Consider the following 26,844-nt stretch of genomic DNA (forward strand, 5'->3'; position numbering starts at 1 on the left):
CAAGATTTCGTAATAGTTATAAAAATATGATGAAGCAATTATTTCATGTGTATTTCAATCTATAACTTATAATTGATAAGCAAATTGTAAAAAAAGAATAATTGATGGACATTTCCATAGAATTATAGAAAATGTTGAAGAAAAACTTTCATATATCCCGTAAAAATACCATTAAAGGTTAATCATATATAAACGATACTGTTGTAAGAAAACCATGCATATTCATGATAAAATTTTTCATTTTCAGTGTTTAATGTTGGTATATTCATGCGATGTGCTGTAAATCCCGAGGGGTCCTATCTCGCTTGGGCCTTTTGTGGGGTCTTTTCTCTTTGGCAGCTTTACTCATTGCCTTCATCAGCGGTTCTTGGCTTTACACGAAAGAGCCAGTCCTTTTGCCAAATTCGTTGATATCTACAAGCGTTTCATTTAAGATCGGTTTGTGGAGAACATGTCCAAGCGTTAAGAAAATTAATGCTACAATACGTAAGTATGAATATTTATTATGAGTATGAACTAATCGCCGAAATGTAAAATCTTTCCTTAGTTACGATTAATCGATTTGAAAATGAAATTGTTATAAATCTAAGAACAGTTTTTTTTTTCTTTTGCTAGTTTTTTAACGATATATTTTATATTATTTAGGTAATTTATGATTTTTTCACCCACATATCTTTATTGAATCTCATAAATCCAACACGCATGAATTTTATCAGCATAAACTTTGTACTTTGAAATGTAACCTAGAATCAATCAATCAGAGAAAATATTGTTTGTTTTATGAGAATGAACATCTAAATATCTTTATTTCATTACGAGTTATTATAATATTGTTAATAGCCCGGAAATCTGGGAATTTTTACGCATAAAGTGATTGATCACATGATTAAATTATTATATTATTTTTACGGAAATATTAACCTTGGGAAAGAAGGAAGGTAAAAAAATAGCTGATATTTTTTGCAGTTTCTTATCCATTGTACCGAATTGCTTTGGGCACCAATAGCATACAAAAGTATACTAGAATTTATTCGGTTTTTTGAGCGTAAACTATTTTAAAAAACACAAGACAGCAGAGTATATCAGGGTGTTTGAGAGTCTTTAAGCAATTCTACTCTCGACTTCTTATTAGATGAAAGGCTTTCTTCAAATCTATGAATCATAAATTAATTCCCTTTTCATTGATTATGGATTCTTCATTTAATTATCCATTTGTGAATATTCAGTCGTTTGTGCTTCTTCCACTCCACATATTCTATAGTAATTTCAACTTCAATTTTTTATTCCCCATTATTCTAATCATTATGTTTTCTGGTATGCTTGTGTTTATAATATCGTTTCACTTATTTTTTACGTAAAGGTAGTATTATTTCTAGGTTCCATTTTTAATATATTTTTCTGATACATTATCCCGTGTAGTAATTCTAATATATTTCATCAGTATATTATTCTGGCGATGTTTCTAGATTCAACGTTTTAGTTTATTTCACTAATTTTCCTTTCCCCATCTAATTGTAATCTCAATTAATGTATTCTTCTAGCATTTTTTCCTTAATTTCTCCGTTCCTTAGCTCTTCAAAGTATTCCCTCCCTCTATCTATTATTTCATTCTCCTCCGTTATTATAATTCCTTCCTTGTTTTAGTGTTATATAGAATATTTTTTCATTTTTTATTTTTCTATTATTTCATGTCCGAAGTTTATCTATATTCCTTTGGAATTTTCCCCTTCTTTTCTTACTGATTCATAATTATTTTATCCATTTTTGTATTTTACCTTCAATTGTCTTATCGCATTAGTTCACCACGCTGTTCTCTTTATGATTTTGTTAGATCCATATATCACTTCTAGATCTTACTTTCATATCTCCCGTTTCCCTCCTACGTCCTGTACCATATTCTCTTCAATTTATTATTTAATAACCCATGATAATAATTTTTGAACTGAACTGTACTTCCTTTAGTTCATAGCAATGGTCTCTCTTCATAACTCATTCCGATTTGGCTTCTCTCTAGTGAATTCATGAATATTTTAATGTTTAATCTTTCTTATTTCTTCTTATCATGTCGTTTTCCACGCAAGCATCTATAATTATGCTTCTATTATTTTTCTTTGTTTCTTCACCTTCTTTACCCGTTTTTCTAATCTTCGATAAAAAATATACAGTTCAAGAGCCGGCAGCCAAATTTCCGGCTCATCAGTCAATAGAATAAAATATTTTCAGAATGTTAGTACCTAGAATTTCCAATAGGAAAATATCCTCTGCCTGGTTTTGTTTTGTTTATGACCATATCCTCCCTATGATATATTTTCCAAACCACAACTTTCCTGTTAGAGTAACACCATGAAACTATTCTTAAAACTTAGTTTTAAGGGATTGAAAAAAGATGCTTCTTTCATACGTGTTTGTGATACCTTCGCCTACTTCACCATATCTCTTGCTATGATTGATATAAAATACTACATTTTAATTTGGAGATATATAATCATTAAATGAAAAATAGTAATGTATTCATAAGAAGTATCAATTTTACCAAGTGTAGACATAATCTAATTACATATCTTATATCATATTAAATCAAATTCCACATATTTATGAATATAAACTTGAACTCACATATTTATCATTCGTGCCAATCACTGTCCTTACTATCGTTATGATCGTCATGATTCCTATTAGACGTATCATCGTACATGTTACCTTCATTATTATTATCAATATCGTCATTATAATCATTATCATAATTATCATATGTATTGTCGTTAATATCATCATTTTCTTCAAAATCTAATTATACCTTGAAACATTTTCAACTAGCAAATGTGTTGAGTCACTTTTGAACCAAACTGGGGACATGACATGCTCGTAATATCTGTTGTAGTAACAGTTATAAACGGAGCAAGCGAAGCTTCTATAAGTAGAAACATGTAAAGAGAGACTATAGTATTCCAAAGAATAATAAATAAAATTATAAATATCTCTGTAATTATAGTTACAACTTCTGAACATAATCTTCTTCAAAAATCTATTTTATACATGGCTTTTAGTATGGCAAATTTTCAATAACAATCAGAATGATATCTAGCATCACTAATTGTTGTAGGAAAATCAAAATGATGATGTTAGTGCTTCATCGCCTTACGGAATAATACGCTTTCTTTTCAAATTTCACTTCATCAAATTGTTTCATAACTAACCTAACACGCCCACACAAAACGCACACAGCATTTTTTATTGTTTTGTAATACTCTTGGTAAGTGAATAGTGGAGAAGAATACTTCAAAAATTATTTGATACCCAGACAAATATGTCCTTACTATACCGAGACTGATCGAATAACTGAGTTGGTTAATGTTGATGTCAAACATTGAAAGCGTCACTATTTAGCTTCTTATAAATCGAGATCTCACTGAGTACCATGGATCAAGCATAGAAAATTCCGGGCGACCACATGACATTATCTAACAACCATTTCTTGACTATTAGAGCATGAGATTCTTCAAGCAAGTATAAACGACGCAGGAAGTTTTTTTTGTATATATAAATGTTTGAACTTCAATTTAGTTCATATTTGAATTCATTTGAATACGCCTGACTCACAATTTACATTAATAACAATGATAATATTCAGATAATCACTTTATAACAGATTTATGATACATACCCAATACCCAGAAATTTGAGATCGTCTGGATTTGTCGTATAAATTCATACCCTGGAGAAAAGATCAATTTCGCGTTGAAGAGCCCTACTCGACCGACATCTGATGCTCAATCCTGGACAATTAGCAGACTAGTAGGATTATGAAGGACCATCCCTTAAACAGAGGGTAGAGAACAGGTCAACAGAGAACAATATGGACATACCTACGAGAATTTCCAATTAACACTTACAAAGTGATTATGTTTGTCAAGCACAATGGGAACTTCGAACTTTGGACTATTTGATGATTATAAAAGCGTAGCTGTCGTCACTGTTACCATATTTCTCACTAACGGTTGTTTTGTTAACCGAAAATTGATTAGGGGATAGAAAAGGTTGTTTCGGGTGTGTTTGTTCAAGAAGTAATGCGAAAGGATGAGTGCTTTCATTTCGAAAACTTGTACACTGTATATTTTTTGTTAAATCAGTTTATTTTCACAACAGATTTTGTGATTATACCGCGTGTACCAATAACATTTAATTCAAGCTTAATATGAAGAATATATCAACGTATTTTCCTCCCTTTCGAATAATATCATCAAAGTACTCTAAGAAAACTTCCTATACTATAAAATTGGTCATCGAATTCATTTATAATGAAAAAGTCAAATTTAGAAGGAAATACAAGTAGCAGTTGATACAAGGCAACTCTCTCAAGTTGAACATAGGCGCTATAATTTCTGAAGACAAAAAGGCAGTTACAGGTTATTCTATGAGATGTCAAAAAAATTTTGGTTCAACCGACGACGCTGTTTTTATAACTGAGAATCAGGATGGCCAACAGAGATTGCTACACACTAAATCCGAGGAGCCAGTGAGTTGCAAATTGATTGTATATGATCTGAATATAACGTTTTGAGTTCCAACTATATCGGTAGAAACATAAAAGTTGAAATCTAAGTGACAAAAGTAAGAATAGACCATATTCAGTGTTAGATGTTGCATGATGGAGGCAGAAGTGGAAAAAAGAGATCAAGTAGACAGGAGTTTATGAAACAATTATTGAAAAATTTCAACGAATCAAAGGAAACCTCCAGGTAAATAACCTAAGAGATGGTAGAAATCTGAGGCTGTTCATTCAAGTAATAGAAACCAAATATTTGTAAGAATTATTCGAAAATGCCACTTTCAGATCATTTCATGCTCATTTTTCATAATGAATTCACAAAACGCAAGTCATATAGAGGCTTTATATTTATATATATTTTTAAAATATAACTCGCACATAAAACTAATAACAAATAGTCTTCATTAAATATGAAATCGAAATTTGTCAAATGAAAAAAAATTGAGGTTGGGAATAGAAATAGCACTCACTACAGCAATTAAAGAGAGAAATATACAGGATGGAAAAGCTATATCTATGATGAATGAGCGAATATATAAAACAAGCATAATAACATGGCAATAAAGTGTGACAGATCGAACCTCTACAGAAAAATCCTAAATGGACTTCTGGTAAAGAGCAGTGGGAAAATTCAAAAGAAACAGGATAAAAAATGATGTTAGACACAATAATCTGTTACTGTCGTTTACAACGAATGTAGGACAACACATTACCTTAACAGGTCGTATAGTGGGCACCACAAAAGAAATAGAAGAAGAGAAAGGCCATGAAAAAGCTGAAAAGAAGGAATAGATAGGAACATGCAGGGGAGAGAACTATGGTCATTAAAAAATAAGATACGTACTTTAATCAATCAACAAAATTCGGTAAATGGAAACGCTCCTCAAGATTTACTAGATTACAAGATTTATTTCGGTTTCGTTCGGAAATGCAAAAGCTCGCTTTGTATCGTGGGAACAATAAATATTTTATCATACACAATTAGGCGTTAGTGCGAGAATAAACTACACTTTGCCATAATTTTCTAACGAGTTAATCTAATAAAACGGTTTTAAAAGCTCCAAGCTGAATGTGTGAAGTTGTATACCTTTCATAGTCAATTTTCTCGACAATTAGGACAGAAAGCAGATTATAAAGGCTCCGTCCAGGAGAGTTTATCATAAAGGTTTTCAATTAATATTTACTATACATTTAGATTATTATTATATATTCATATGCTTATAACAAGTTTGCTTAAAGCTTAAATTGGATGTAGTATGAGCAATGAAGGAGACTAAAATAAATATATTCTTCCTAAATTCAAAGCAGAGTGAGTGACTGAGTGATATTCTCAATCCTTTGATAGCAAAAACAAGCATATGTTTATTGGAATTTTAAATTTCAAAAACAGTTAGAATTCTCAAATTTTTCTCAGATATTTGCAGGAGTATCAATATTTTTCTTGAACTATAGTTTTTCATGTTTTTTTGTTCTGTTTTTGAGTATTTTATTATTTCGGAATTATAAGACTCATTGTTCTCACGAATTACAAAAATCGAATTGGCATCGTTAGAAACGACCGATCGTTTTCGCGAGCATTATAGTGAAAAGTTCGTGAATTTGATTGAAGCTTTTTTTCCAGCTGAGCAGATAATAAATAAATCAAAATTGTGTCGCTGGATTGCAGACTCACAATCGAACAATAAAACAAAGTAATGTAAAACATATAAATATCAAATTATGTATTTCAAACTATTAATTTCATGTCAGTAATCCACATGAAATTAGCAGCTAATTGATCAAATTTAGTACGGAGATGTGGAAGTTCGAATATGAAGTCGTTTTCTGCGGATAGGGTATGCTAGACCTGGATTTCGGGTAAGTTTGTCTTCTCAAACAGCGGAACTGGCCAAAGGGTTGTCTAGCCCTAGCTCTATCCAAATGGAAAACTAACCACATCCGATGAGAAATCTATGATGAATCACGATATATTTGATCGCAGAAATTTGTTACATCGAGTTAAGCTTATAGATGTCTCCTCACTGGGTTAAACTCGAAGATTATTTAGGATAATCACGAGGAAAAGAACGAGAGAGTGAGAACCTCGTTGAAATATTCTTATTTGGTAAGTAGTATAATTTTCATTTTGGGATAGCTTGAATATAGAAAACCTATTACTGCATTGTGGGGGTTTCTTTTGTATACTGTCAGAGGGAACTATATTTTGCTCACTAGCTTGACCTCGGTCACTGTCTTTTTGCAGTTCTAGGAGGTGCTGCCAATTCGAATAGAGCTCAAGAAACTTCCGAAATACCATTCCCCATATCTTCGCCATCTGAAATTCTATACAGAGTAAGTTTTATGTATATAACGCCTCAATTATCTCAAAAACAACTTGTAGGTATTTACATTGTTGTCAGATCTTTTTTTCCCGGACAAATAATGAACTTTGTTATTTCAAATGGATCACACTATATATTTTTCAATTATAGCTACATTCGCGTTATCTTCGCCGGAGTTACGTTTCCGAGGTAATTGAGGCGTTCCATACATAAAATTCACCATGTATAAATTTATGTTATAAACTCAATAAAAAATAAGCATACTCTAAAGTATATATGTTCGGATATGTTACATTCATCTACTTTTCTGTTTGTTTGAACTAGAACGAAAAAAAGCGAGCAATTTAAAAATGCAAATTCAAAGTCAATTAAAAATTTTTCTAATATTCTCCTAGTTCGTTAGTATAATGAAAATTTCCATGTAGAAGTGAATCAACAACTCACGAAACTTTGTTGTAAATATTAGCTTGTGCTCCATTTGTAAAATCGACCAGAAAAGCTTATTTTTCAAATATTTTCATCACATTTCCAAATCGTTCGAGTGGATAACAGAAGAAAATCGCCTCATTTCACATACATTCTCTATTACTATTTTTATCACATACGGAATCACAGTGGCCATTTCCATATAAACGACAAGTTGAAACCAAGAGAGAGAAAAATTTTGCCCTTTTAAATCTAAGGGTATCAGGATAGTCGAAAAACCAGCTAAAAAAACATACCGAATATTATTCTCGACTATAACATAAACATTTAAATATGTAGAATGTTTTTCATAAGTACACCGGTTTCATTAATATGTGATTAAGTTAATTGAAACTCATTTTTATATCCATAGTTTTATATTCAAATATTTGGCATCTCTTGTTAATTTTCTCTCGTGTTCAATTCACTCAATTGACCAACAGTGCGAAATAAATCAAAACGTACCTATCATCAGTGGCGGCTCAAGACTACAACAAAAAGTCATGCCAAAGTCTAATTAGAATCAAAACGAGTTTGTTTTCTGTCATATTTGAAAGATATCAAATCCGCACAGCGACTGTGAGTCTACCGAATAGGCACAGCTTTTTAAATGAGCGTAGCTTGTGAACGCACTAGTCAAGTAGCACTTTTGAACCCCCCCGTATGGTTGTTATCTTATTGTTAAGTGAATCGGTGGTTTCTTCACTCCCCCCTCCCATCAATAAAGATTAGGTTCGGGACTTATGAGTAGGCAATTTTTTTCTCTCTTTCTCCTTCTTGGTCAAGATGTTTGTTATCATCGTTTGCACAACTTCCCAAATTGTTTGTTTCTATAAGTTTATGGGGTGTTAACTCGCGATGTAGTTCTCAGCATTTGATGAAATTGAAGATAATGTGCTCCATGATGTCTGTTAATTATAAATGCAATTTTCTGTCTCGAACACCCCATGGTCTAACAAAACTTGGCTTAGGAAGTAATCAGTTGTGGGGTGTTCGTAGTTCACTCGCGAATATAATCTATTAGGCTTTTTGTCCACTGTGCTTTCACTGTCGCGTTTCCCAATCTTCCTTGCCACATTGCTAGAGTTTTTTCTCTGGCTCTGCTTTTTCTTGTTTTATTCGTTCTCGGTGTTCTCATGTATGTAGCTTCATTCGATAATCATTAGGTCTATTGGTCCGTTACCTATAACCTACAGTGCCACTCTCGAGGTTTTACTGAAAGCTGAAGCTACCCTCAAAAGTATGGAATCGACTCAGTATTGTTTTGGTTTTTCTTTTTCCAGCATAAAGCTAATTTTGACTCTGTTTTGGCTTCCTCTCACCAGCGTTGCCTCAGTTTTGTATGGAACCCGTTTGAGTACATTCTACTTTGATCAGATTGAAGTTCTGAATTGAGAAAAACAACTAACCTTTTATGAAACGGAAGTACCTTGGGTCATAGGCATATATTTCCAGAAAAAAAATAGTTCCAACTAATTTTTAATACGATTCCACAATAAGAATTATCGTTACTTGAAAATCACAAACTTTTCGGTCAAAAATGCATACAGAATTTCCAAAACAGATTCATTAATCGATTTTTAATGAAGGTTTTTATTCTCTTAGAATATTGGAAACCAGCATTCGGCCTCTGATGTCAACATTAAAGTGAATAAAATTTGTATAATCTTCAAATAATTATACAACTTCGTCATAAAAAAGCAACGATAAAAACTAAATACCACGAGACACGGCTCCAAAATCTTCTGTTTTAGAAATAATTAAGTGTTTTGTTTTTATCATGAAAAGGATACAGGCATACGTCTCCTTAAAGATGAAGATACTGATTTTATTTTAAATATTTGGCCAGAATGGTTGCCAGATTTAGTCACCGTGAATTATTTACTTCCAGTTAATTGTAAAAATTTGCAAATAATTGTAGATTACGAGTCAGCAACATTTGAAAGTTATCAAATTTCTAATAACAAACAGTTTATTTCGTAAAATTTCCAAAAATTTTCATCATAATAATTTCCGATATTACAAAAAGTAGGTCTATATTTTTTAATATGATGCATATTTTTCAAAATACTTCGCATAGCACTGAAAAATTCAATTATCTGCTGGTTGCATTTTACATTTTACCCAAAGCAGAACTTTTTATGAGAAATAACATTTTTTCGTAATAAAAAAGTAGCGTATATCCTGCAAACTCAACTGCTTCAACATATTTATTTAGTAAATATTTTTATACACAGAAATAAATTTTACAATTTCCTTGAATTGAATGAAAAAACCTCTAGTTGATAAATTTAATTAAATTGAAAAGAAAGAAATGCACTTGCAACTGAATACAAACTGGACACAAAGCATTGGTAGTCTTCATAGCTATTATCAAAGTGAGTTTTTTATAGAGCGCTTCGACCAAACAAACCAACCACATCACGCAATTCTTTAGAGAGAAACATCAAAGCTTCCAAACAGTGTTAGAAGTCCTTTGAAATAATTAGATTTATAAGGGAATACTTTTTCGTATATATTTCCACAGAAAATGTATAAACATTTTAGGGAATTATCCTTCCGGAAGGATATAATTAGTATAATTATGAATGGGAATCCCTTAATTTTGGAAGGTGACAAAGATTATGATTGAATTAAAAAGATATTAGGAAGAAACCAACAAAAACAAAAGAACAAACGTAACCACACTTATCACCGAAAACTATTACCGTGAAACATAAACGTTATTACGAATACATTTCCTCTTACTAATCAAATCAGTGTAGCCGCAACCTTCATTCGTATCATTTGTTTTATTCACGTTTCTCTGATACTTATAATTTATTGATGTGCACATTAAGAAATTGAAGAAATATATTTATATAAGAGTATCTATTATAAAGCTATAAAAATCGAATTACCCCTTTAAATTGTTCATTTTGACACATAATTTAGTCAAATTCGAAATTTTAAGTAAAAATGATACACACTGTAATTGAATGGTACTTAAGGGACATCCTATACATATTTAGAAATCCTATACGATGTTTTACAACCGAAATTACCCTTGTAAATTTAGTATTTTGATAGTTAATTAATTTGGACACATTATTGTGTTGTTTAATTTTAATTATTTAAGTGATGAATACATTAATTCATTGAAATTGATAGACACTGTATTTCAATGGTACTTAGGTGGCATAAGAAGCTAAAAAAATCACTAAACTAGACTCATGGCACCCCATATATATTTACGTGCGTAATAAGAAGCTTTACACTTGGAACTTCCCCTATAAAGTCATTATATATAGGTAGTCGAGAAGACGTTCTGATTAGATCTGACCGTAGGATAATTATTCCTTCTAAAACTGTTTCATTATTGAACCATATAATTACATGGATTTCTACTTTGGCCGACAAAATGTCATAAGGCAATTCTTCTAATCAAGTTAAGAGATTTTTAAAGGAATTTTCACATATGAAAACCAGCATCACTTATGAGACATTCTGTGTATATTCTTATAGCTGCTTTCAATGACTCCAAAAGAATTGGAAAGTTTCCTCATTGTTTTACAAGGAGAATAGGAATGCATGAACTGATATTGAAGCAATGAATCGATTCTCTTTTTTAAGATTCCCCACAGGTTGGAGTTAGTCCCAATTCATATATTGCCACTTTCCTTCAACTGAGAATAGTCCATATAACGCTATGGTATAAGCTTGGAATTGATGAATAATCCGTACGACATGATAATCATAATATGCAAAAAGTATGCTCTCATTCCACATTCTCCCTCTAGAGGTTTATATTATTATAACATTCTTGATAAGATTTTACGCATAAGGTGGAATTCCAATGAACAAGATTTAATTCCATTGACAGAACTCTTCCAGCACTGTTTCATTGTGGTAAAAGAGAATTCCAAATACATTTCTCGTGATATAATAGGTACACAACATGGAATACCTGTTAGCCGTCTATCTATACATCTAATATATCTGCTCCCAAACCTTATTAGAGACTATCACTTTCTCTCCTAAATTGCTAATTCATTTTGAGCATCACTTTGCTGAGGCTTTTTTATTGTAGTTGGTTGAATTGTAATTGAGTTAATTTGAAGATTACTTCCAATGCTTTCAAAGCGGGTTCAAAAGAGGCCAGGGCCGTAATTAAAAAAATTGTACTGAGAAATTAACGAATTTATTTCAAATGAAAATTATTAAAAACTATCTAAACATCAAAAAAATTATTCATATTTTTGTTATAAATTATGCGAGAACATGCCACATATAGTTGTCTAATGATCACTTTGGAATGAGCGTAATATTCAACATCAGGCTCATACTGGAATGTTAGTCGAGAAAGTAAAAGCTTGAAGAACTTGTTAGCGTTGTTGGTTTATTCCTCAACGTCTGTTGACTCTGAATCTGCGCGATTCTCTTCGTTCCAATTATCTCTGTTGATTTCGTTCATCTTGTGCCTCTTGCGATTGTGGTCCACATAACTGCGCTCACAGAGACTTAACATTGTATTCGTTTGCTTATTATTTGACTTATGTTTCAAAATAATGAAACACATATATTTACCAAATACGTACACGTTTCTGTTTTGATTTGAAACTATTTACAAAAAATGTAAAGTACAACATGTACAGGTACGATAATGGGCGTCAGCTCACAACACATGTTTATTTACTATTAATAACTTGTGAATAAATGGCAATTGCATTGTTAAGATTGATACACAAATAAAACGAAAAAAAATTGCCGAAAACTTTATAGTGAATAAGACAGGAGACCGGTTCTCTTCCCTACTACTAGATGATTGCTGGATGAAAGGTGAGAACGGTAGAGACCTGATCGATTGATAGTTTATCAGTTATCGATTCTGAATAAGAATTTATCGTATTACAATTATTATATTCGATTGCCATCTTGCAACCCTAATACAGATGGTTGGATCCAATAAAAAAGTGAACATCGCTATGGAAAAATAGGGGTTAAGAGCAGAAGGGTAAAAAATTGAGAAAATCTTGCCAAAAAAGTTTATAATTGATAAATACAAAATAAGGGTTGATCGTAGACTGAAAATTCAGAGTTGTAAGAATTTTTGATTGTTGCATCATAAACAAAGGACGAAAAACTTCATTTGGAAAATACAAATTAAGGGGTGGACCACCCTTAACATTTAGGGGCATGGAAAATAGATTTTGGCCAATTCTCAGACCCACTGAATATGCATATAAAATTTTATAATAATCGGTCAAGACGCTTCGTAGGAGTATGGTAACTAACATTGTGAGACGAAAATTTTATATATAAGATCATCCTTGATTGTGCAGCATTTTCCACTGATGCTCCTCTCCTATTGGTCGCAGCTGATGTGATATAGCCTAAAGCCTTCCTCGATAAATAGAGGTTCCAACACAAAAAGAATTTTTCATTTCGACCCAGTAGTTCCTGAGATTAGCGGGTTCACACATATAAACAAACTCAGCTTCATAATATTAGCATAGGATAATAAATTTATTATTTGAAAATTATATTTTTTTTGTAGTTTTTCACCTGATACCAACAATACAGATTTCTCTTATTTTGAGAATGAAGAAGTTCCAGATCCAACTCACTTCGCAAGCTCTGTAAATGGTGATTGCATTGGTAACTTTATGACGGTTGATATTTTATGAAATTGATTGAACATACATCACTCAGCAGCTGAAATTTTTCAAATTCTCACTTTTACTTCTCACTCACTACACATGGAACTGAAAAAAAAACGAGAAAGCTGCAAAGCAAATTTTTTTTCTGTGAGAAAAGATGCATTATTTGAAACAAACAAAGTGACACTCTTCCAAATGTTCAAAAAGATGATACTTAAACTGAATGACACAATATCTTAAAAATTGTTTTCGAAAATGGGAAGCAAGAAACACTAAGTGTACTTGAAATTAGTTATTACAGCATTCATATACAGTAAAACCTCCATAAGTTGACCTCAATGAGTAGAAAGCCTTCCACACTTGAAGACATATTTCTTTCCCTTCAAGCACCAAACCCTCCATTGCTCGAAATTTTAACTCTCTATAAGTCGAAGTAATTAGTGAGTCCCTACAAGCTGTTTCTGTATACATTTTCCCTTCATATTTCGAGTAAATAAACTGGGACCCCTGCATCACGAATCTAAAATTATTACCTTACATAAGTATTCATTTGGATGATCAATTTTATGAAATGGTAATAGGATTTATAGCTGACGTCAGGTTTACTGTTGGCGATTGTAAAATTCAAATTAAGTTAGAATGTACGGCAATTCACATCAATTTTGACCCCCACTACAAAATATTGATAATCAGTGATCGACTAACGTAAATTAAAAACCTTGAGTCTTGCTGAAGGATATTAGTCAAAAAAATAATTGATGAAAATATTTTGGTATATCGTTAAGTACTATTTCAACGATCATAAAGAATGAATTGAATATAATAAAAGAAGTTGAGAGTGGTTAAAGCTTGTCAAGAAAACCACGGCGGATTCCCTGAGCTTGAAGGAGTGCTTATTGAAACGTCGTCGTGGAAATATAAGCATTATAAGTCATTGTTACCAAAAAAGGTGAAATGTATACAAAGTATTTACCATTTTATGATTTTAGAGCAAGCAATAGATAGATGGAGAAGTTTAAGCGTAGGCATGACCTTGTTTAAAAAAGTTTGTGGGGTTAATGCAAGTGTATATCTTGTAGCTTGGCTTAAATGGACAAGAGAAAAACTGATAGGTTTGTAACGTGATTATGAGCTTAAAAACATATTCAATATAGATGAAACAAGTCTATTTTTTCAAATGTCTTCCTGATATAACTCTAACTTTCATTCTTGATTGATGCAATGATGGAAATTGATGCTATCCTGCAAAAACGTTCAACAGTTTTACTTGAACAGACAGATACAGAAAAACTCTCACATTTACCTATCAGAAAATCAAAAAAAACCCGCTGTTTCTCAAAATGTAGTAGTAATAGAGTAGTGAAGCACGGATGACTTCTGAAATCTTCCGAAACTGGCCATCGATAAGAAAATGACTGAAGAAAGTAGAAAGATCTTATTATTCATTGTACGGTAAAAAACGATATACCATCAATAAAATCAATAAAAATCAAGTTTTCACCTCTTAACAACACATTGCAATCAATGGATCAGGGCATCATCAAAAACTTTAAGTCATTATACCATAAATAAGTTGTTAGGAATATGAAAGAAAGGAAAGATTCTCGTATAGATGTATTCCAAGCAATGCGAATGACTAATAAAGCTTGGCGAAATGTGACTGCTACTACTATAGAAATCCGTTTTAATACCTGTGGTACCTGACATAGTAGATCTAAATAATGTACTATGCACCCAATTGGTTTCCATTAGAGAGGCGAGAATAGCATTAAATATTTCACGTAATTTTATAGAGCAAACAAGTGACTCAGAAGAAAAAGAATTTGCTGATCTTTGTTCTCTAGACGATGCTATAGATAAAGAACAACCTTATTTGAAGCAAAAATATGAGAAACTGACTTTTTTCGATAAATTTTTGGAATAAATATACCCATGTAATTTGAATTTATATGTAAACTTTTTCCTTTCTGCTCCCTAACTCAAAACCAGTTGTCACCTAATCCAAAATCCTCTATAACCTGAGAACTCCATAACTCCATAATTCTAGCAGAATTTTTTTGTCTCTCTCTCTTGGAGTTCTAGTTATAGAGGTTCTACTGTATTATTGAGCTCTTTCAATATAGGCTATATAAAGTACTACCGGCTCACAGAAGACATAAAGCAAAAATATTAGAATTTCTCAAATCGTTGAGAATGTCTGACTGATGCGCGTTTCAATAACCAAGTTATCGTCTTCAGAAACTAAAGCTGAACTTTTTATAGATAAGCTGGGTTATCGGTCTACAAAATAACCTACTAATCATGTTTTATAGTGCACTACTTTTGTATTTGTAAAAAAAATATTATAATCCTCAATTTGATAAAATTTTGCCGCTTCTGAATTCTCTGATTAACCTGTTTGAAATTATAATGAACAAAAAAAAAGAGAAATAATGTTTTTGAGATCAATTCCAATTCATCTGGTCCCTATCTATTATAAATTTGGACGATTTGCTACTTTTTGTGTCACAATAACTAAGTTGTGGGGATGTGAAAATACAACACTCTGCTTAAGAAAAGGGAAAACAATAACAGCTGGAGTGGAGTCTGGAGTAGAGAAGGTAGAGTCGAGGAAGCGTCGTAAAATCACCGCTTATGAAAGTTTAGTAGTTATCCAAAGATCATGGAAAGTCTTACAGTTTCTTCTTAGTTTTTGAAGATGGTAACTTAGTTATAAAAAGGATTGTCAGAATTTCTCAGAGAACATAGATATTCTTAGAAAAATAGATATACAAGACAACATAGTTGTAACATTCACAAAATCCGGATGAGATTTCAATTACTCTATTACTACACACTCATAAGAAAAAACTTGTTTGCAGCGTTTTCCTACCAAAGAAAATAATATTATAGGAGAAGGAATTCCCCAACAAAAAGTTTAATCTCAAATGATCGTGGAATCAATATCACGATGATCGAAAAGTTTTTGAGGCAACTTATGAAAATAGTAATACGACAAATAGTGTTACACTACATGGATAAATAAGTTTTCTTATAACGTTATCAACTGGAACCAAATAATTATTCGCAGTGAATTCTTGCTAATTGGATTCTACTATCTATGTGATAAAATATTGAAAATGAGTACCTGATCCACTTCTTTTTATATCGATTTCAGTCGTTTCACAAGCGGATACGCATAAAAGAAGATAAGTAACATGTTCAAACTTTATAGGAGGCACTTAAACGCCTCTTAAAAATAATGAGTCCATTTGAAACATATAGAATGACTAAAAATGAGATACTCCAACTGCTAAAACATAGAAATGACTTGCAATTTTATTGGTTTCGATGCTCGAATGCACATTGAGAATATTAAAGTGATTTCTACCTGGTGTAAGCTTATTTTTCAAAATACTGAAGAGGTATAATATAGTATAGATAATGTAGACGGATATACTATAGCCAAAGATGTATTTTTCTGATTTCCTAAATGATATGTCTAAATGTATAACAATAATAAAATTTGCTTACTATAATTAATTGAGATTTCCGGAGAATTTTGATAGTATTAATGCTTGTGAAAATATAAATTATCATTCAAATCATTATAAGGTAATAACGTCTGACGTTGAAGCTGAAGCTAAAAAAGAAAAAGCGACGCGCATCCTGAAGAAAGTTACGCAAAAAGTTTTTCTGCACTATTTCAAACAATGGAAATCACTAATCACTTCAATTAATAGCTAAACGTCGTACTATAAAACCGAAGTGATATACAGCTAAAATACAGATGCTCTGGAAGCAAGATATTTGTAAATAAAATTGGACAAGACTAAGGAAAGATTAAGTCATAAATAAAATGAAATTTCATATCTTATTAATGTTAAAGCTATCCAATAAAACTTTACCGATTAGTGCAAACAGATTAACAATCTCTCTGACAATATAAAATCAGCTTTCGGCTGTTTTCAACCCAAAAGCTGGGAGAAGGTGTTAGATGGATAAAAAAAATATGAAATAGCCCTGGCGCAACAACCGAAAATATAAATATATAGAAATTCATTTGAAAGGGAAATTTAGTAGTGGTTAAAAGAGCCATTTCTAGAACTTTTACATTTGTTTGGTATTTTTTATCTAATCTAGAATCTTTCGAACTATGGAAATAATAAACGTAATAAAGTTGAAACTGACAAATAAGAACCTCAGTATTCATAACTTAAATCTACTCCGTGTATCCATTCTATCAACGATTTACATCAAGTAACGGAGAGCTAGTGTATAAACGGGGTCCAACAGTGATGAGGGACGTAACTAGAAGGTAAATTGTGTGTCGAGAGTAGGGCACATTTTAAATTGAAATTTCGTAATATTAATCAAAATGTCAGAACGGTGAACGCCCCCTATCTGCATTTTTAGTGTTCTAGTATATATGTTCCACATTCTAACCGAGAAATCATTATAATACGTGATATATTAGAATTTTAAATTTTTCAGTTGCAGGTTATTTATCGTTAGCACAAATTTATGTTTTTAATTTTTAGATCCTCGTAATGAAATTGTCAACTAAATTCCGAGCTGTATTTTTAGTAGCATATAGAGAAACGTGTGATTGTTTTTTGTTTGTAATCAAAAATTACTCAACCAATCTTAAAAATTCTCTCATTAATACAAAGTAATATTATGGAAATATCTTTTTAGATATTGCTGTGTTCTAGCCAAAATAATCAAAAATGTACTTATCTAAACTTATTCAACTCATTGTTATGAAGTATTATCCTTCGAAAGCTTATAATTGGTTGATAACAGTTTTTAGAAAACATACTTTAATAGAAAATTACCATATACCATAGTTTTTCCATTTGGTTCGTATCAGGAGAAAGAGTACCATTCCTATAGTTCGATATTTCTAGCTTCGAAAAAGGCCAATGAGTCCCTAGACATGAATCCGTGCGCTACTATGTTGAAATATCCATTGTTATTATTCTTCTTCTGTTCGACAGCTTTTTATGACCATTCGAATATCATATTGTTGGGGTTTCATTTCTATTTGTTCGTACCAGCTCAAGCATCTTCCAACTATTTTGCGACCTGTCCTATCCACCCCCAATTTCTATTAGTTGCTTCATATCAGCTGCTATTATTTTATTCTGTTGCTGTGTTCATCGCATAATTTTCACTTCTACACATTATGGTGGTGAGAGTTTTTGAGTTGCTCAACTTTATTTTCATATATTCACCAACTGCTTTTGTTCCGAATATTGTCTTACTCAGATCATGTCTGTAAAGTCGGCTTTTCTTGCACTAATCTTCATATCTATTGTCTTATCCCACGTAAATCCGACTTCTAATAATTTGTCCTTGTATCATCAACTATAATGACTGAGTATTTATTGAAATTTTGGTTTTGCCATTTGAAAATACGTCGAAAGGAGCCGATATTTGAATAAATCGAGGGTTTGTTAAATTGTTTTGAATACACTGACAGATTTCATAGATGTAATAGATATTTATATATAATATACTGAGGCTAATTTGCAATAAAACCTGAAATTGTAGGTTTCTTTTGCCAATCATTGTCTCAAATTTATGGTTCTTATTTTTTATTGTTTTCATCAACATATCTACCACTAATATAACCTTTCCGACTACTTTTTCGTGTAGTACGTGTCTGTCTATCATTTTTCGGGAGATCCGTTTTCTCCTCATACTATTCTATATCATTTTTTTTATTAATTGAGTCAAATTCTTTTTTAGAATCGATAAATGTGATATATACTCCTGCACCCTAATTAATATTCAGAATGTTCTTTAAAGACCCATAGGTATTTTCTACTATTAATTCGTTAACAACAAAACCTCAGATTGTGTGAAGGCAGCCTCAACCTTTAAAGTGCCATGTTCAACAACTTAAGCTATCTGGCCTATCCGAATTGAAATGATTTAAAAAAGATTTTTTGAATAAAATATTTGAAGACTACAGCATTAATTGTGAAATTGCAGGTGCGGTTCATATTCTGACAAACTACACTCTGGTAATTTTATGATACGGAAGAAGATGTAGCGCGCAATTCAATAATTTTTATTATATGGTTCACAACAAAACATTTATACAACATTATGCAGTTATACTGCAACTTTTCAAAGTATTGCTTGCTGTTCTTATTCAAATTTTAGTTTGCTTTAGAAATCGACAAATTTGTTGCAAAGTTGCCCATGTTTTACAAAGTGCTAAAACTGCACTTGAACATTATTCATTTACAAAAATTAATCCACAAAATCGCTTTGAATGTAATTATAAATGTATGGAAAGTACTTATAAATATTTTTTTCCAAACTCCTTATTTTTTTACTTTTATAATCTCACTTCAAAAAATATAGAAACATCTCCTTTATACTAGTGAAATTGCTTGATCGTTTTTTCAAAAGCACTTCTATTTATGTAGCTGTCCCAAGAGGAAGATACAGTTCTGGGGTGTACCAAAATACATCAGAAATATGAGAATTCAATTTACTTTTCTTTAGAAGATCCTTATAGACCACTATATTAAAGTCTTCTTTATATCGATTTTGCAATATACAGCATTAGGTTAAACTTAAGTGAAAAAATTCTGTGTATTGAACATATCGAAGGATTTATCTATTCCTCAAAACACTTTTACGAACAGAAACTATTTGCTGATTTTCCTTTGTCTTCGGTCTACTGAAAATAGATATCTCAAAGTGATTTGGAAAGAGTAAATATGGAGACTCAATTTTGAAAAATCGGAACTCGAATGATAACAGCTTCTGGAATATATAAAGATCTGTTGTTGCTATTTCACGCACAGAAGACATCAAAATTCCTAATATGGCAAAATAGATTCTCATTGTACACGTCTCACATTACATTTCTACTATTTGCGGAAAATCTTTTGGAAATCCTCACGAAACTACAAGCAGGAAACGTTAATCCTGTGTGTTTCTCCAATGTTGATCAAAATCAAATTGAACTTGTTAACAATCGAGAACCCAAGATAGTAATTTGAGGAAAAGCTAGAAAATAAGACATTTCTCGAATCCCAAGAGATTAAACTGAACTTTATCAGAATGAAAATTTCATTAGAAGGGCAAACAAAACCCTAACACTTTGGTACCTAATCGTTGTGAAGGACGAAGTTAACAAGATATTCTCATACTCATTCGTTGTACGTGAGCATTGATCTATGATATATAGGGTTTGTATAATACTATATCTCTTATTATTTGAATTCAAAAGAATTCAAAAATTGTCTTGAACTTTAAAATTGATTAGATCATTGCAAGAAATTCCACAATCGTTTCTTTATGAGAAAATTTCAACTATCAATCAGAATTCTGTTACTTGTAGTTATGCAAGTTTCAATATTGACAAATAAGTCATTTGATTTATGTTTCTATTTTGGAGAAAAATGGCAAAATGAATATAGTGCACAGTACATGTAAACTGCAATAAATGAGATCAAGATTTACATCATGTCGACAAACATACGGTTAACAAAGTCAACATTGAAATTAAATACCCGAGTCATAAGGATCCTCGCATCCTATATCCAATTCTTCCAACAAGAAAATAGTTTGATAACCTAGAAAATATGTTGTCTAAGAATATATTATTCAATGAGTAAGAAACTAGAAATGGGAAGTGAAGAAGATTATGGAACAACAGAAATATTAGAAAATAACGCAATACGGAAAAGAATAACTATGAGGTCGAGACATATTGGGACTTGTCGAGCTGGAAATTATTGGAAGGAAATCCTTCATTCCTACCTTAAAGATCGCTACTTTCTGCTACTTTTATGAACAAGCAACAATGTTCAAAATAAACTCTGTGTTACTCGAAGCATTATTATAGGGCCGCTACTCTACCTCCTATTCAGGGCTGATCTACCATAGCCATATTCGCAGACGAGACCGCTATATCATCAAATCAACTAAATCAATCAATTAAAGTATATGAATTGAAGTCTGTTCAAGTGACTTTCTCCAAAGGTTGAGGCAAATGTCCAGAATTTAGTATAATCAATGAAACTACCACAACATGACGACATCAAACATCTAGGTGTGCCCCTAAATAAGCGTCTTACCTGGAGGAAGCACATATTTACCAAGCGCAAACAATTGGGATCGAAACTGAGAGATTTATACTGATCGACAGGTAGAAAGACTCATTTGTTACTAAAAAATATGGTACTGAGCTCATTCCAATATTGATTTTCTGAAGTAATAGATATTTTAGAATGGATTCCATTTAAAATTGACCTAAATTTTTTGGTTTAGAGAAGGTTTTTTAAGTTTCATATGTCAAATATTTGTTTTTTACAGTAAAATTTGGTAACAAAATGGCTTTTCTGCAAGTTTAGGTTGGACCAAAACAGCTTTTTAAGTTTATTTTGGTGAAAGTTATCTTTTCTATCTTAAGTTTCACTGAAAACCGACTACTCCGAGCTTATATTAGTAAAAATGTTTTTTTTTCAACTTTGATTACGCCAAAAGTTAGCTTTTTCATATTTATGTTGGCTTCATTTGATTAAAATAGTAAACCTGGACGAGGTTCAAGTTGTCTATTCTTTATGTAAATTAGTTGGAAATAGCCTCTTTTTTACTTACTCAAAAATATAGTTAAGCAAGAATAATTCGCTCAAATATCTATAAAAAATTAGGTTCTTATCTACAAAGCAATCCTCAAGCCGATTATGACCTTCAGAATCCAACTGTGGGGATCAAATTACACTTTCAACTAAGTTGGAATTTCTGGAACCACTACACCAACACTTACAATTACACTGTCTGACATGCATCTCGATAACCAAGTTATCGTCTTCAAAGACTGAGAGTAAACGATAGTGTAATTGTGAGTGTTGGTCTAATGGTGGTGTAAACAGTGTATTCAGTAAGATTTCACTTTCAATATCAAAATGGTGGAGCCATTCCAAATAAAAGTACTAAGAATTATTGTAGATGCTTGAAAAATTAGCTATAAACGTAGATTGTGATATAATCTAAATAAACTGACATCTAATTTCATGGTATAACCATCAGCACAGACTTAAACGTCATGATCCATACTATTTAATTAATATGTTTTAACGATTGTTAGTGTATTCCCAATAGACAAAATTGATTAATCTCGTTATTAATTATAGCTGTAAGAGATAGTAATCACTGATTCCAGTCGAGGATGTCAACTGAATTGTATCACACAATTTGCCTATTATAATAATTATTATAGATTGCAAATATATAGGGAATTAAAAATATATTATGGAATTTTTTTGAAATTACGATACATACATATTGACAATATTTGGAAAAAGTTATGTTTTATGTTAATCAATTTGTGTCTGAATATTCTTAAGCTGTTCCTTATTGTGAAAATAGTATTTTTCGATCTTAATGACATAAGAATAAAAAAATATGAACATATAAATAAAAAATCACGAGTTCAATTAGTTCGATATAAAATTATTTGGCTCCTGAATATTTTATTTAAATCATATTTTTTAATTATAACTCTTCTGATAATGCTTAATGTTGAACGTAGTTAGTCGCCTAATTCTAGATAATGCTACATGTAAAGGTGATATCAGACGGTTCACTTTTTATTCATTTCTGTTTTTCATTCAGCATCTTCCATTAAGAATGTCTAGACAATAAATGAAAAGTGATAAATGCATTTATTAGTGAACCAATCCAGCGATGTTGGATTTCATTCGGCATCAATCACTCGCACTCCGAATTAACGAAAAATCGAAAAATCAAACGTATGAACACGAAGAGAGATCTTTCACTCGAGTTCGTTTGACGACATATTCGAGGAAATGATTGTGATTCTTGTGAGAGTGGAATGAACAAAAGAGAACATTCACAGTGATCGTTCATCCGAATGATCGTCTGATATCACTTTTACATTCCATGCATGAAGACTGGACTTGACTTTATGTCAACCCAACAAATTCGGAATTTTGCCCTTGAGATTTGTGAACAGTCATGGTAAATTCAAACTGGTGACGCTGCATTGTGCATGGACTTGTTACCTTGAGTCTTATGAGTACAGTCGGCAACAATTTTTTTTTTCATTTGTAGGTTGTTTGGTGGCAGGTCTGAAATAATTACACAATTGAGAAATTTTGTTATAAATTCAACTGCTCCTTCAGATTGAGCTTCTTTTGAGTTATGGCAAAAGTAGATTTTGTAATCTCTAGGAAGTTTGGCAACTATATCATCATTAATTTTAATTACATTGGTCAAGCAGTCTATGTTTATGTGAAAGCATTTGAATTATCCATACGCTATCTTTTTCTTATTTTATTTTATTCATTATTTAGTTAGTTATTTAGTTAGTTTATTTTCAATTGTGCTTATTAACCCGAATGAAACGACATTTTCTATGAATAAATCGTAGCTAGATAGATTGGTCGCCCCCGAAGTTCCCTGTATACTAAATTCTTTGAAAATATATGTAGTTGTTTCCAAAATTCAAATTATATATATAGATATACAAGAATTTCTCGTTTAAAGGCCCCTTGACATCATGCAATACAACGTGCAAAAATTTCATGCAAGTCTCTGCAAACAATAAAATAAATTCCTAACCTCAAATTTTATCTAATATTTTGTACCACTTTAACAATGAAAATAACAAAGTTTTACGAAAGTCAGCTGATCTGTTAACCCAAAAGTAACTAGATTGCAATTTGCACGCCAGAAAAATGGCACAAAACCGATAATGTCAAGATCTTATATGAAACAATCAGATGAATTTCGTCTGCGCATGCTTTTGATCAAGAAATACTGCGTCTTGCATTGCATTGCAAGTTGTATTGAATAATGTCAAGCGGCCTTAAGGTTATAAGATATGGACTGTCATAGTTTTAACATCATAAGTTCAAATATTCTCAATACAAGCTTACATAACTGTACTTTGTTCCCAAGGGAATATTCTTTATCAGTACCAAAAACTATACATGCTAAAACATGTATATTTTGAAAATTGTAAACGTTTTTTTATTAGTGTCTCATCTTTTATGTTTATTTCCAACTATTCAAATGTTTGCAGTCAAGAAAATCCACGATGAATGCGCCCCTTCAAATTCTTTCCTCCTTTTCAGATTTGATAACATTTACCATTCCACCACCATGACAATATAAATTATTCATTCTGAATTAGCAAGGCTGGTTACAAATAGACTGTCGGGAAACTATTTAACAACTAACATTAAGATCGAATACACAAGATAATGACTACAACAAGAACATGGATACTGTGCCATCCCGTCGCGGAACGTTTATGATTTAGATTTCCTTCCGGAATGTTACGTTAGTATTTAATGTTCCTCTTTGTAACATTATGCCATGTGAACGACAATAATTGTTATTAATCTTGACTCAGCTGAAGCAGAATTATTATGATTCCTATATTTGGAAAACATATTTCATTCAACGTATTTGTTGATGTCAAAATATCTCGAGAAAACGTGAATATATTTGAATCGTTATATTAAATTAGATGATCTAGGGAGTAAGGTCGTGAATTTACATCGCTAACACTTTGACCTATTGATCTATTGCGTATCCCGGCCTGTTTAGCATTCAACTTGAATTGTTACCTCTAACTAAGAGGTTGCTTGTTATTTTTGTCTATTTGAAGTTAATGGAAACCTAGAGTTTCTTCAAAATATCAACAATAAACTTTGAAATTCAAGTGACACACAGACCCTATCTACATTCATTTTAAAAACATATCATAATCGGAGGTCTAATTGTCTTCATTCTTCTGGTCCCTGTTAATATTTTTGATCTTCTCTTTTTTACGTTGGCATAGATGGGCAATAAAATAAATACAACCCAATTTTAAAAGAATAGCGGTGTTTATTTCAAGTCAATAGGATTAGTATTAACAAAATTACAAATTTTAGAAGGCTGAATATATTTTTTCACCACCCGAGATCCGTTCCAAATAGTATCACGTCATCAGCGCCGATTGTGTAGGGAAGCAGCCGGTGTGTTTGACAAATGTTACTAGCTAAAGTGCTATTTTGACGACAAAAAGTTAATTTGTTTTTTTAATTCTAGCTAACTTAAATAGATTCATTTGTAATAAAATCAGTGGGATGAAACAGACAGATAGATATAATGTCATATTCTTGTTGCAAAAACAAGAAGATTCCGTTTGCACGGAACCTCGTAATTATGAGATACTGAGTGTTCAAGTTTAAACTTTAAACTTATAGTGTTTGAGTAGAAAGGTGTTCGATTTAGTAAATGCCTGATAACTAGCAATAGGTGTCAACAAACTTACATGAAAAATGAATATGTCCGTACTGTACCAGATCGATTTTATTATAGATATACTGAAAAAAATACTCCAGAGGTGAAATTTGTTCCATATTAAATGTTAATTTTATTAATTAAAATTGGTGCCTTTTTTTCTCTTCAACATCATTCGGGTTAGATTTAGTCTGTTTGCCAGGCCAATACAAAAAAACATTCTAAAACTACTACGTTATAATTACAATAATACGTAAGTTATTATCGTAAGTTTTGAAAATTGAAAAATGAAAGTAAAAAGTAACAAAACTGATTATAATTATGATAAAATAGTATTCCTTTTACTGTGCATTTCTTTGTATCACATCATTCTTCCTTAGGGATACTTAAAAAAATAATTTATTTGGTGCAGTAATAGTGATGTTGGTTAGATTTGTTACATTACAATATTTTTAACTAATCTTCGTCGACTTAGGCTTCGACATCCTAACAATAAATACAACTACAAATACGACGCGAGAAGATTGTGAAACAAAACAACGTAGTGTGGATGCTGCTGTAGTTTGTCGGGCAAAACTCAATCGGCGCTGATGACGTAAGCAAGCAATTGGCACGTTGCAAAAAGAAATGGGGGCAAAGTAAAAATACTTTTGAAAATTCATATCAGTGCTATTACGAGTGCTAAAGACGTACTATAATTTGAAAAATTTGTGTTATGGCGTTCCCAATCATTCAAAAATTTGAGCCCGATATCATTTTCAGACCTATTATTGCCAAGATATTTGTCAGTATATATATTTATTAGATTGTTTCTCAATTGGAGAAATATTTTTTAAATATATTTTAGTAGGTTATCTTATACTTATTCTAATATGGAAGTCATTATTTTTTGAATACGTGAAGTGGCACTCGTTTTTTCTTATCTTTATCAGTATAACGTGCGACTTTACTATCAATTTGGGTAAAAATGAAGGCAGAGACATCATATCAATCTAAAATAACATTCTTAGATAGGTGTTTAAATCATCATTTCAATGACCCTTGATTGTTTTTCTACTAAAATTGTTATAACACTTACAATTTCTATATACAAGGTTACTTATAAGAGTGGGTTAAGGCCCCAATCAAAACACCATTTGCAAAGAGTGTATTCGAAGATATAATGATTAGCTTACACTGCTTCAGTTTGATTTCCGATTTTAATAAAATACTGAAATATAAGCTACCAATTAAACGCGATTTTACTACTTGAAGCAATGAATTCTTGATGCCATACTAGATTCATAGTATACAGAAGCTAGAATCAACACATTTTAAATTAAAGTTTTAATAGTTTCCAGAAAAAGCTCATTTTCACATGAACGATTCTGTGATTAGACTTTTAATTATATATATATAATACAGGAACATTGAAAAGAACGAATTATCTTTCCATTTTGAAAGAGATTTTCATGCTTTAAAGCTGTGGTAATTCCCAAGCTTCAACTGAAACCTGCTCCTTATAGTGTGTTCTGTATATTAACAATATTATTAACAATAACAAAGTATTGCAAAACAAGCTTGTGTACAAGCATTTTTTGCAGTGATTAAGAAATTATCGTAC

At 31.5% G+C, this 26,844-nt stretch overlaps 1 protein-coding gene across 1 annotated transcript in view; it reads left to right on the plus strand.

The window, feature by feature from the left end:
- The window catches only part of LOC130442925 (voltage-dependent calcium channel gamma-5 subunit-like), a 289,009-nt gene that overhangs the window by 39,847 nt on the left and 222,318 nt on the right, over positions 1-26,844 (plus strand). The window contains exon 2 of the mRNA XM_056777334.1: positions 248-486. Coding sequence (XP_056633312.1) covers positions 273-486 — 214 coding nt within the window. The 5' untranslated portion in view covers positions 248-272. The remainder of the gene's footprint in view (positions 1-247; positions 487-26,844) is intronic.

The sequence above is a fragment of the Diorhabda sublineata genome, chromosome 4 (assembly GCF_026230105.1).
Source record: "Diorhabda sublineata isolate icDioSubl1.1 chromosome 4, icDioSubl1.1, whole genome shotgun sequence".
Classification (NCBI taxonomy): Eukaryota; Metazoa; Arthropoda; class Insecta; order Coleoptera; family Chrysomelidae; genus Diorhabda; species Diorhabda sublineata.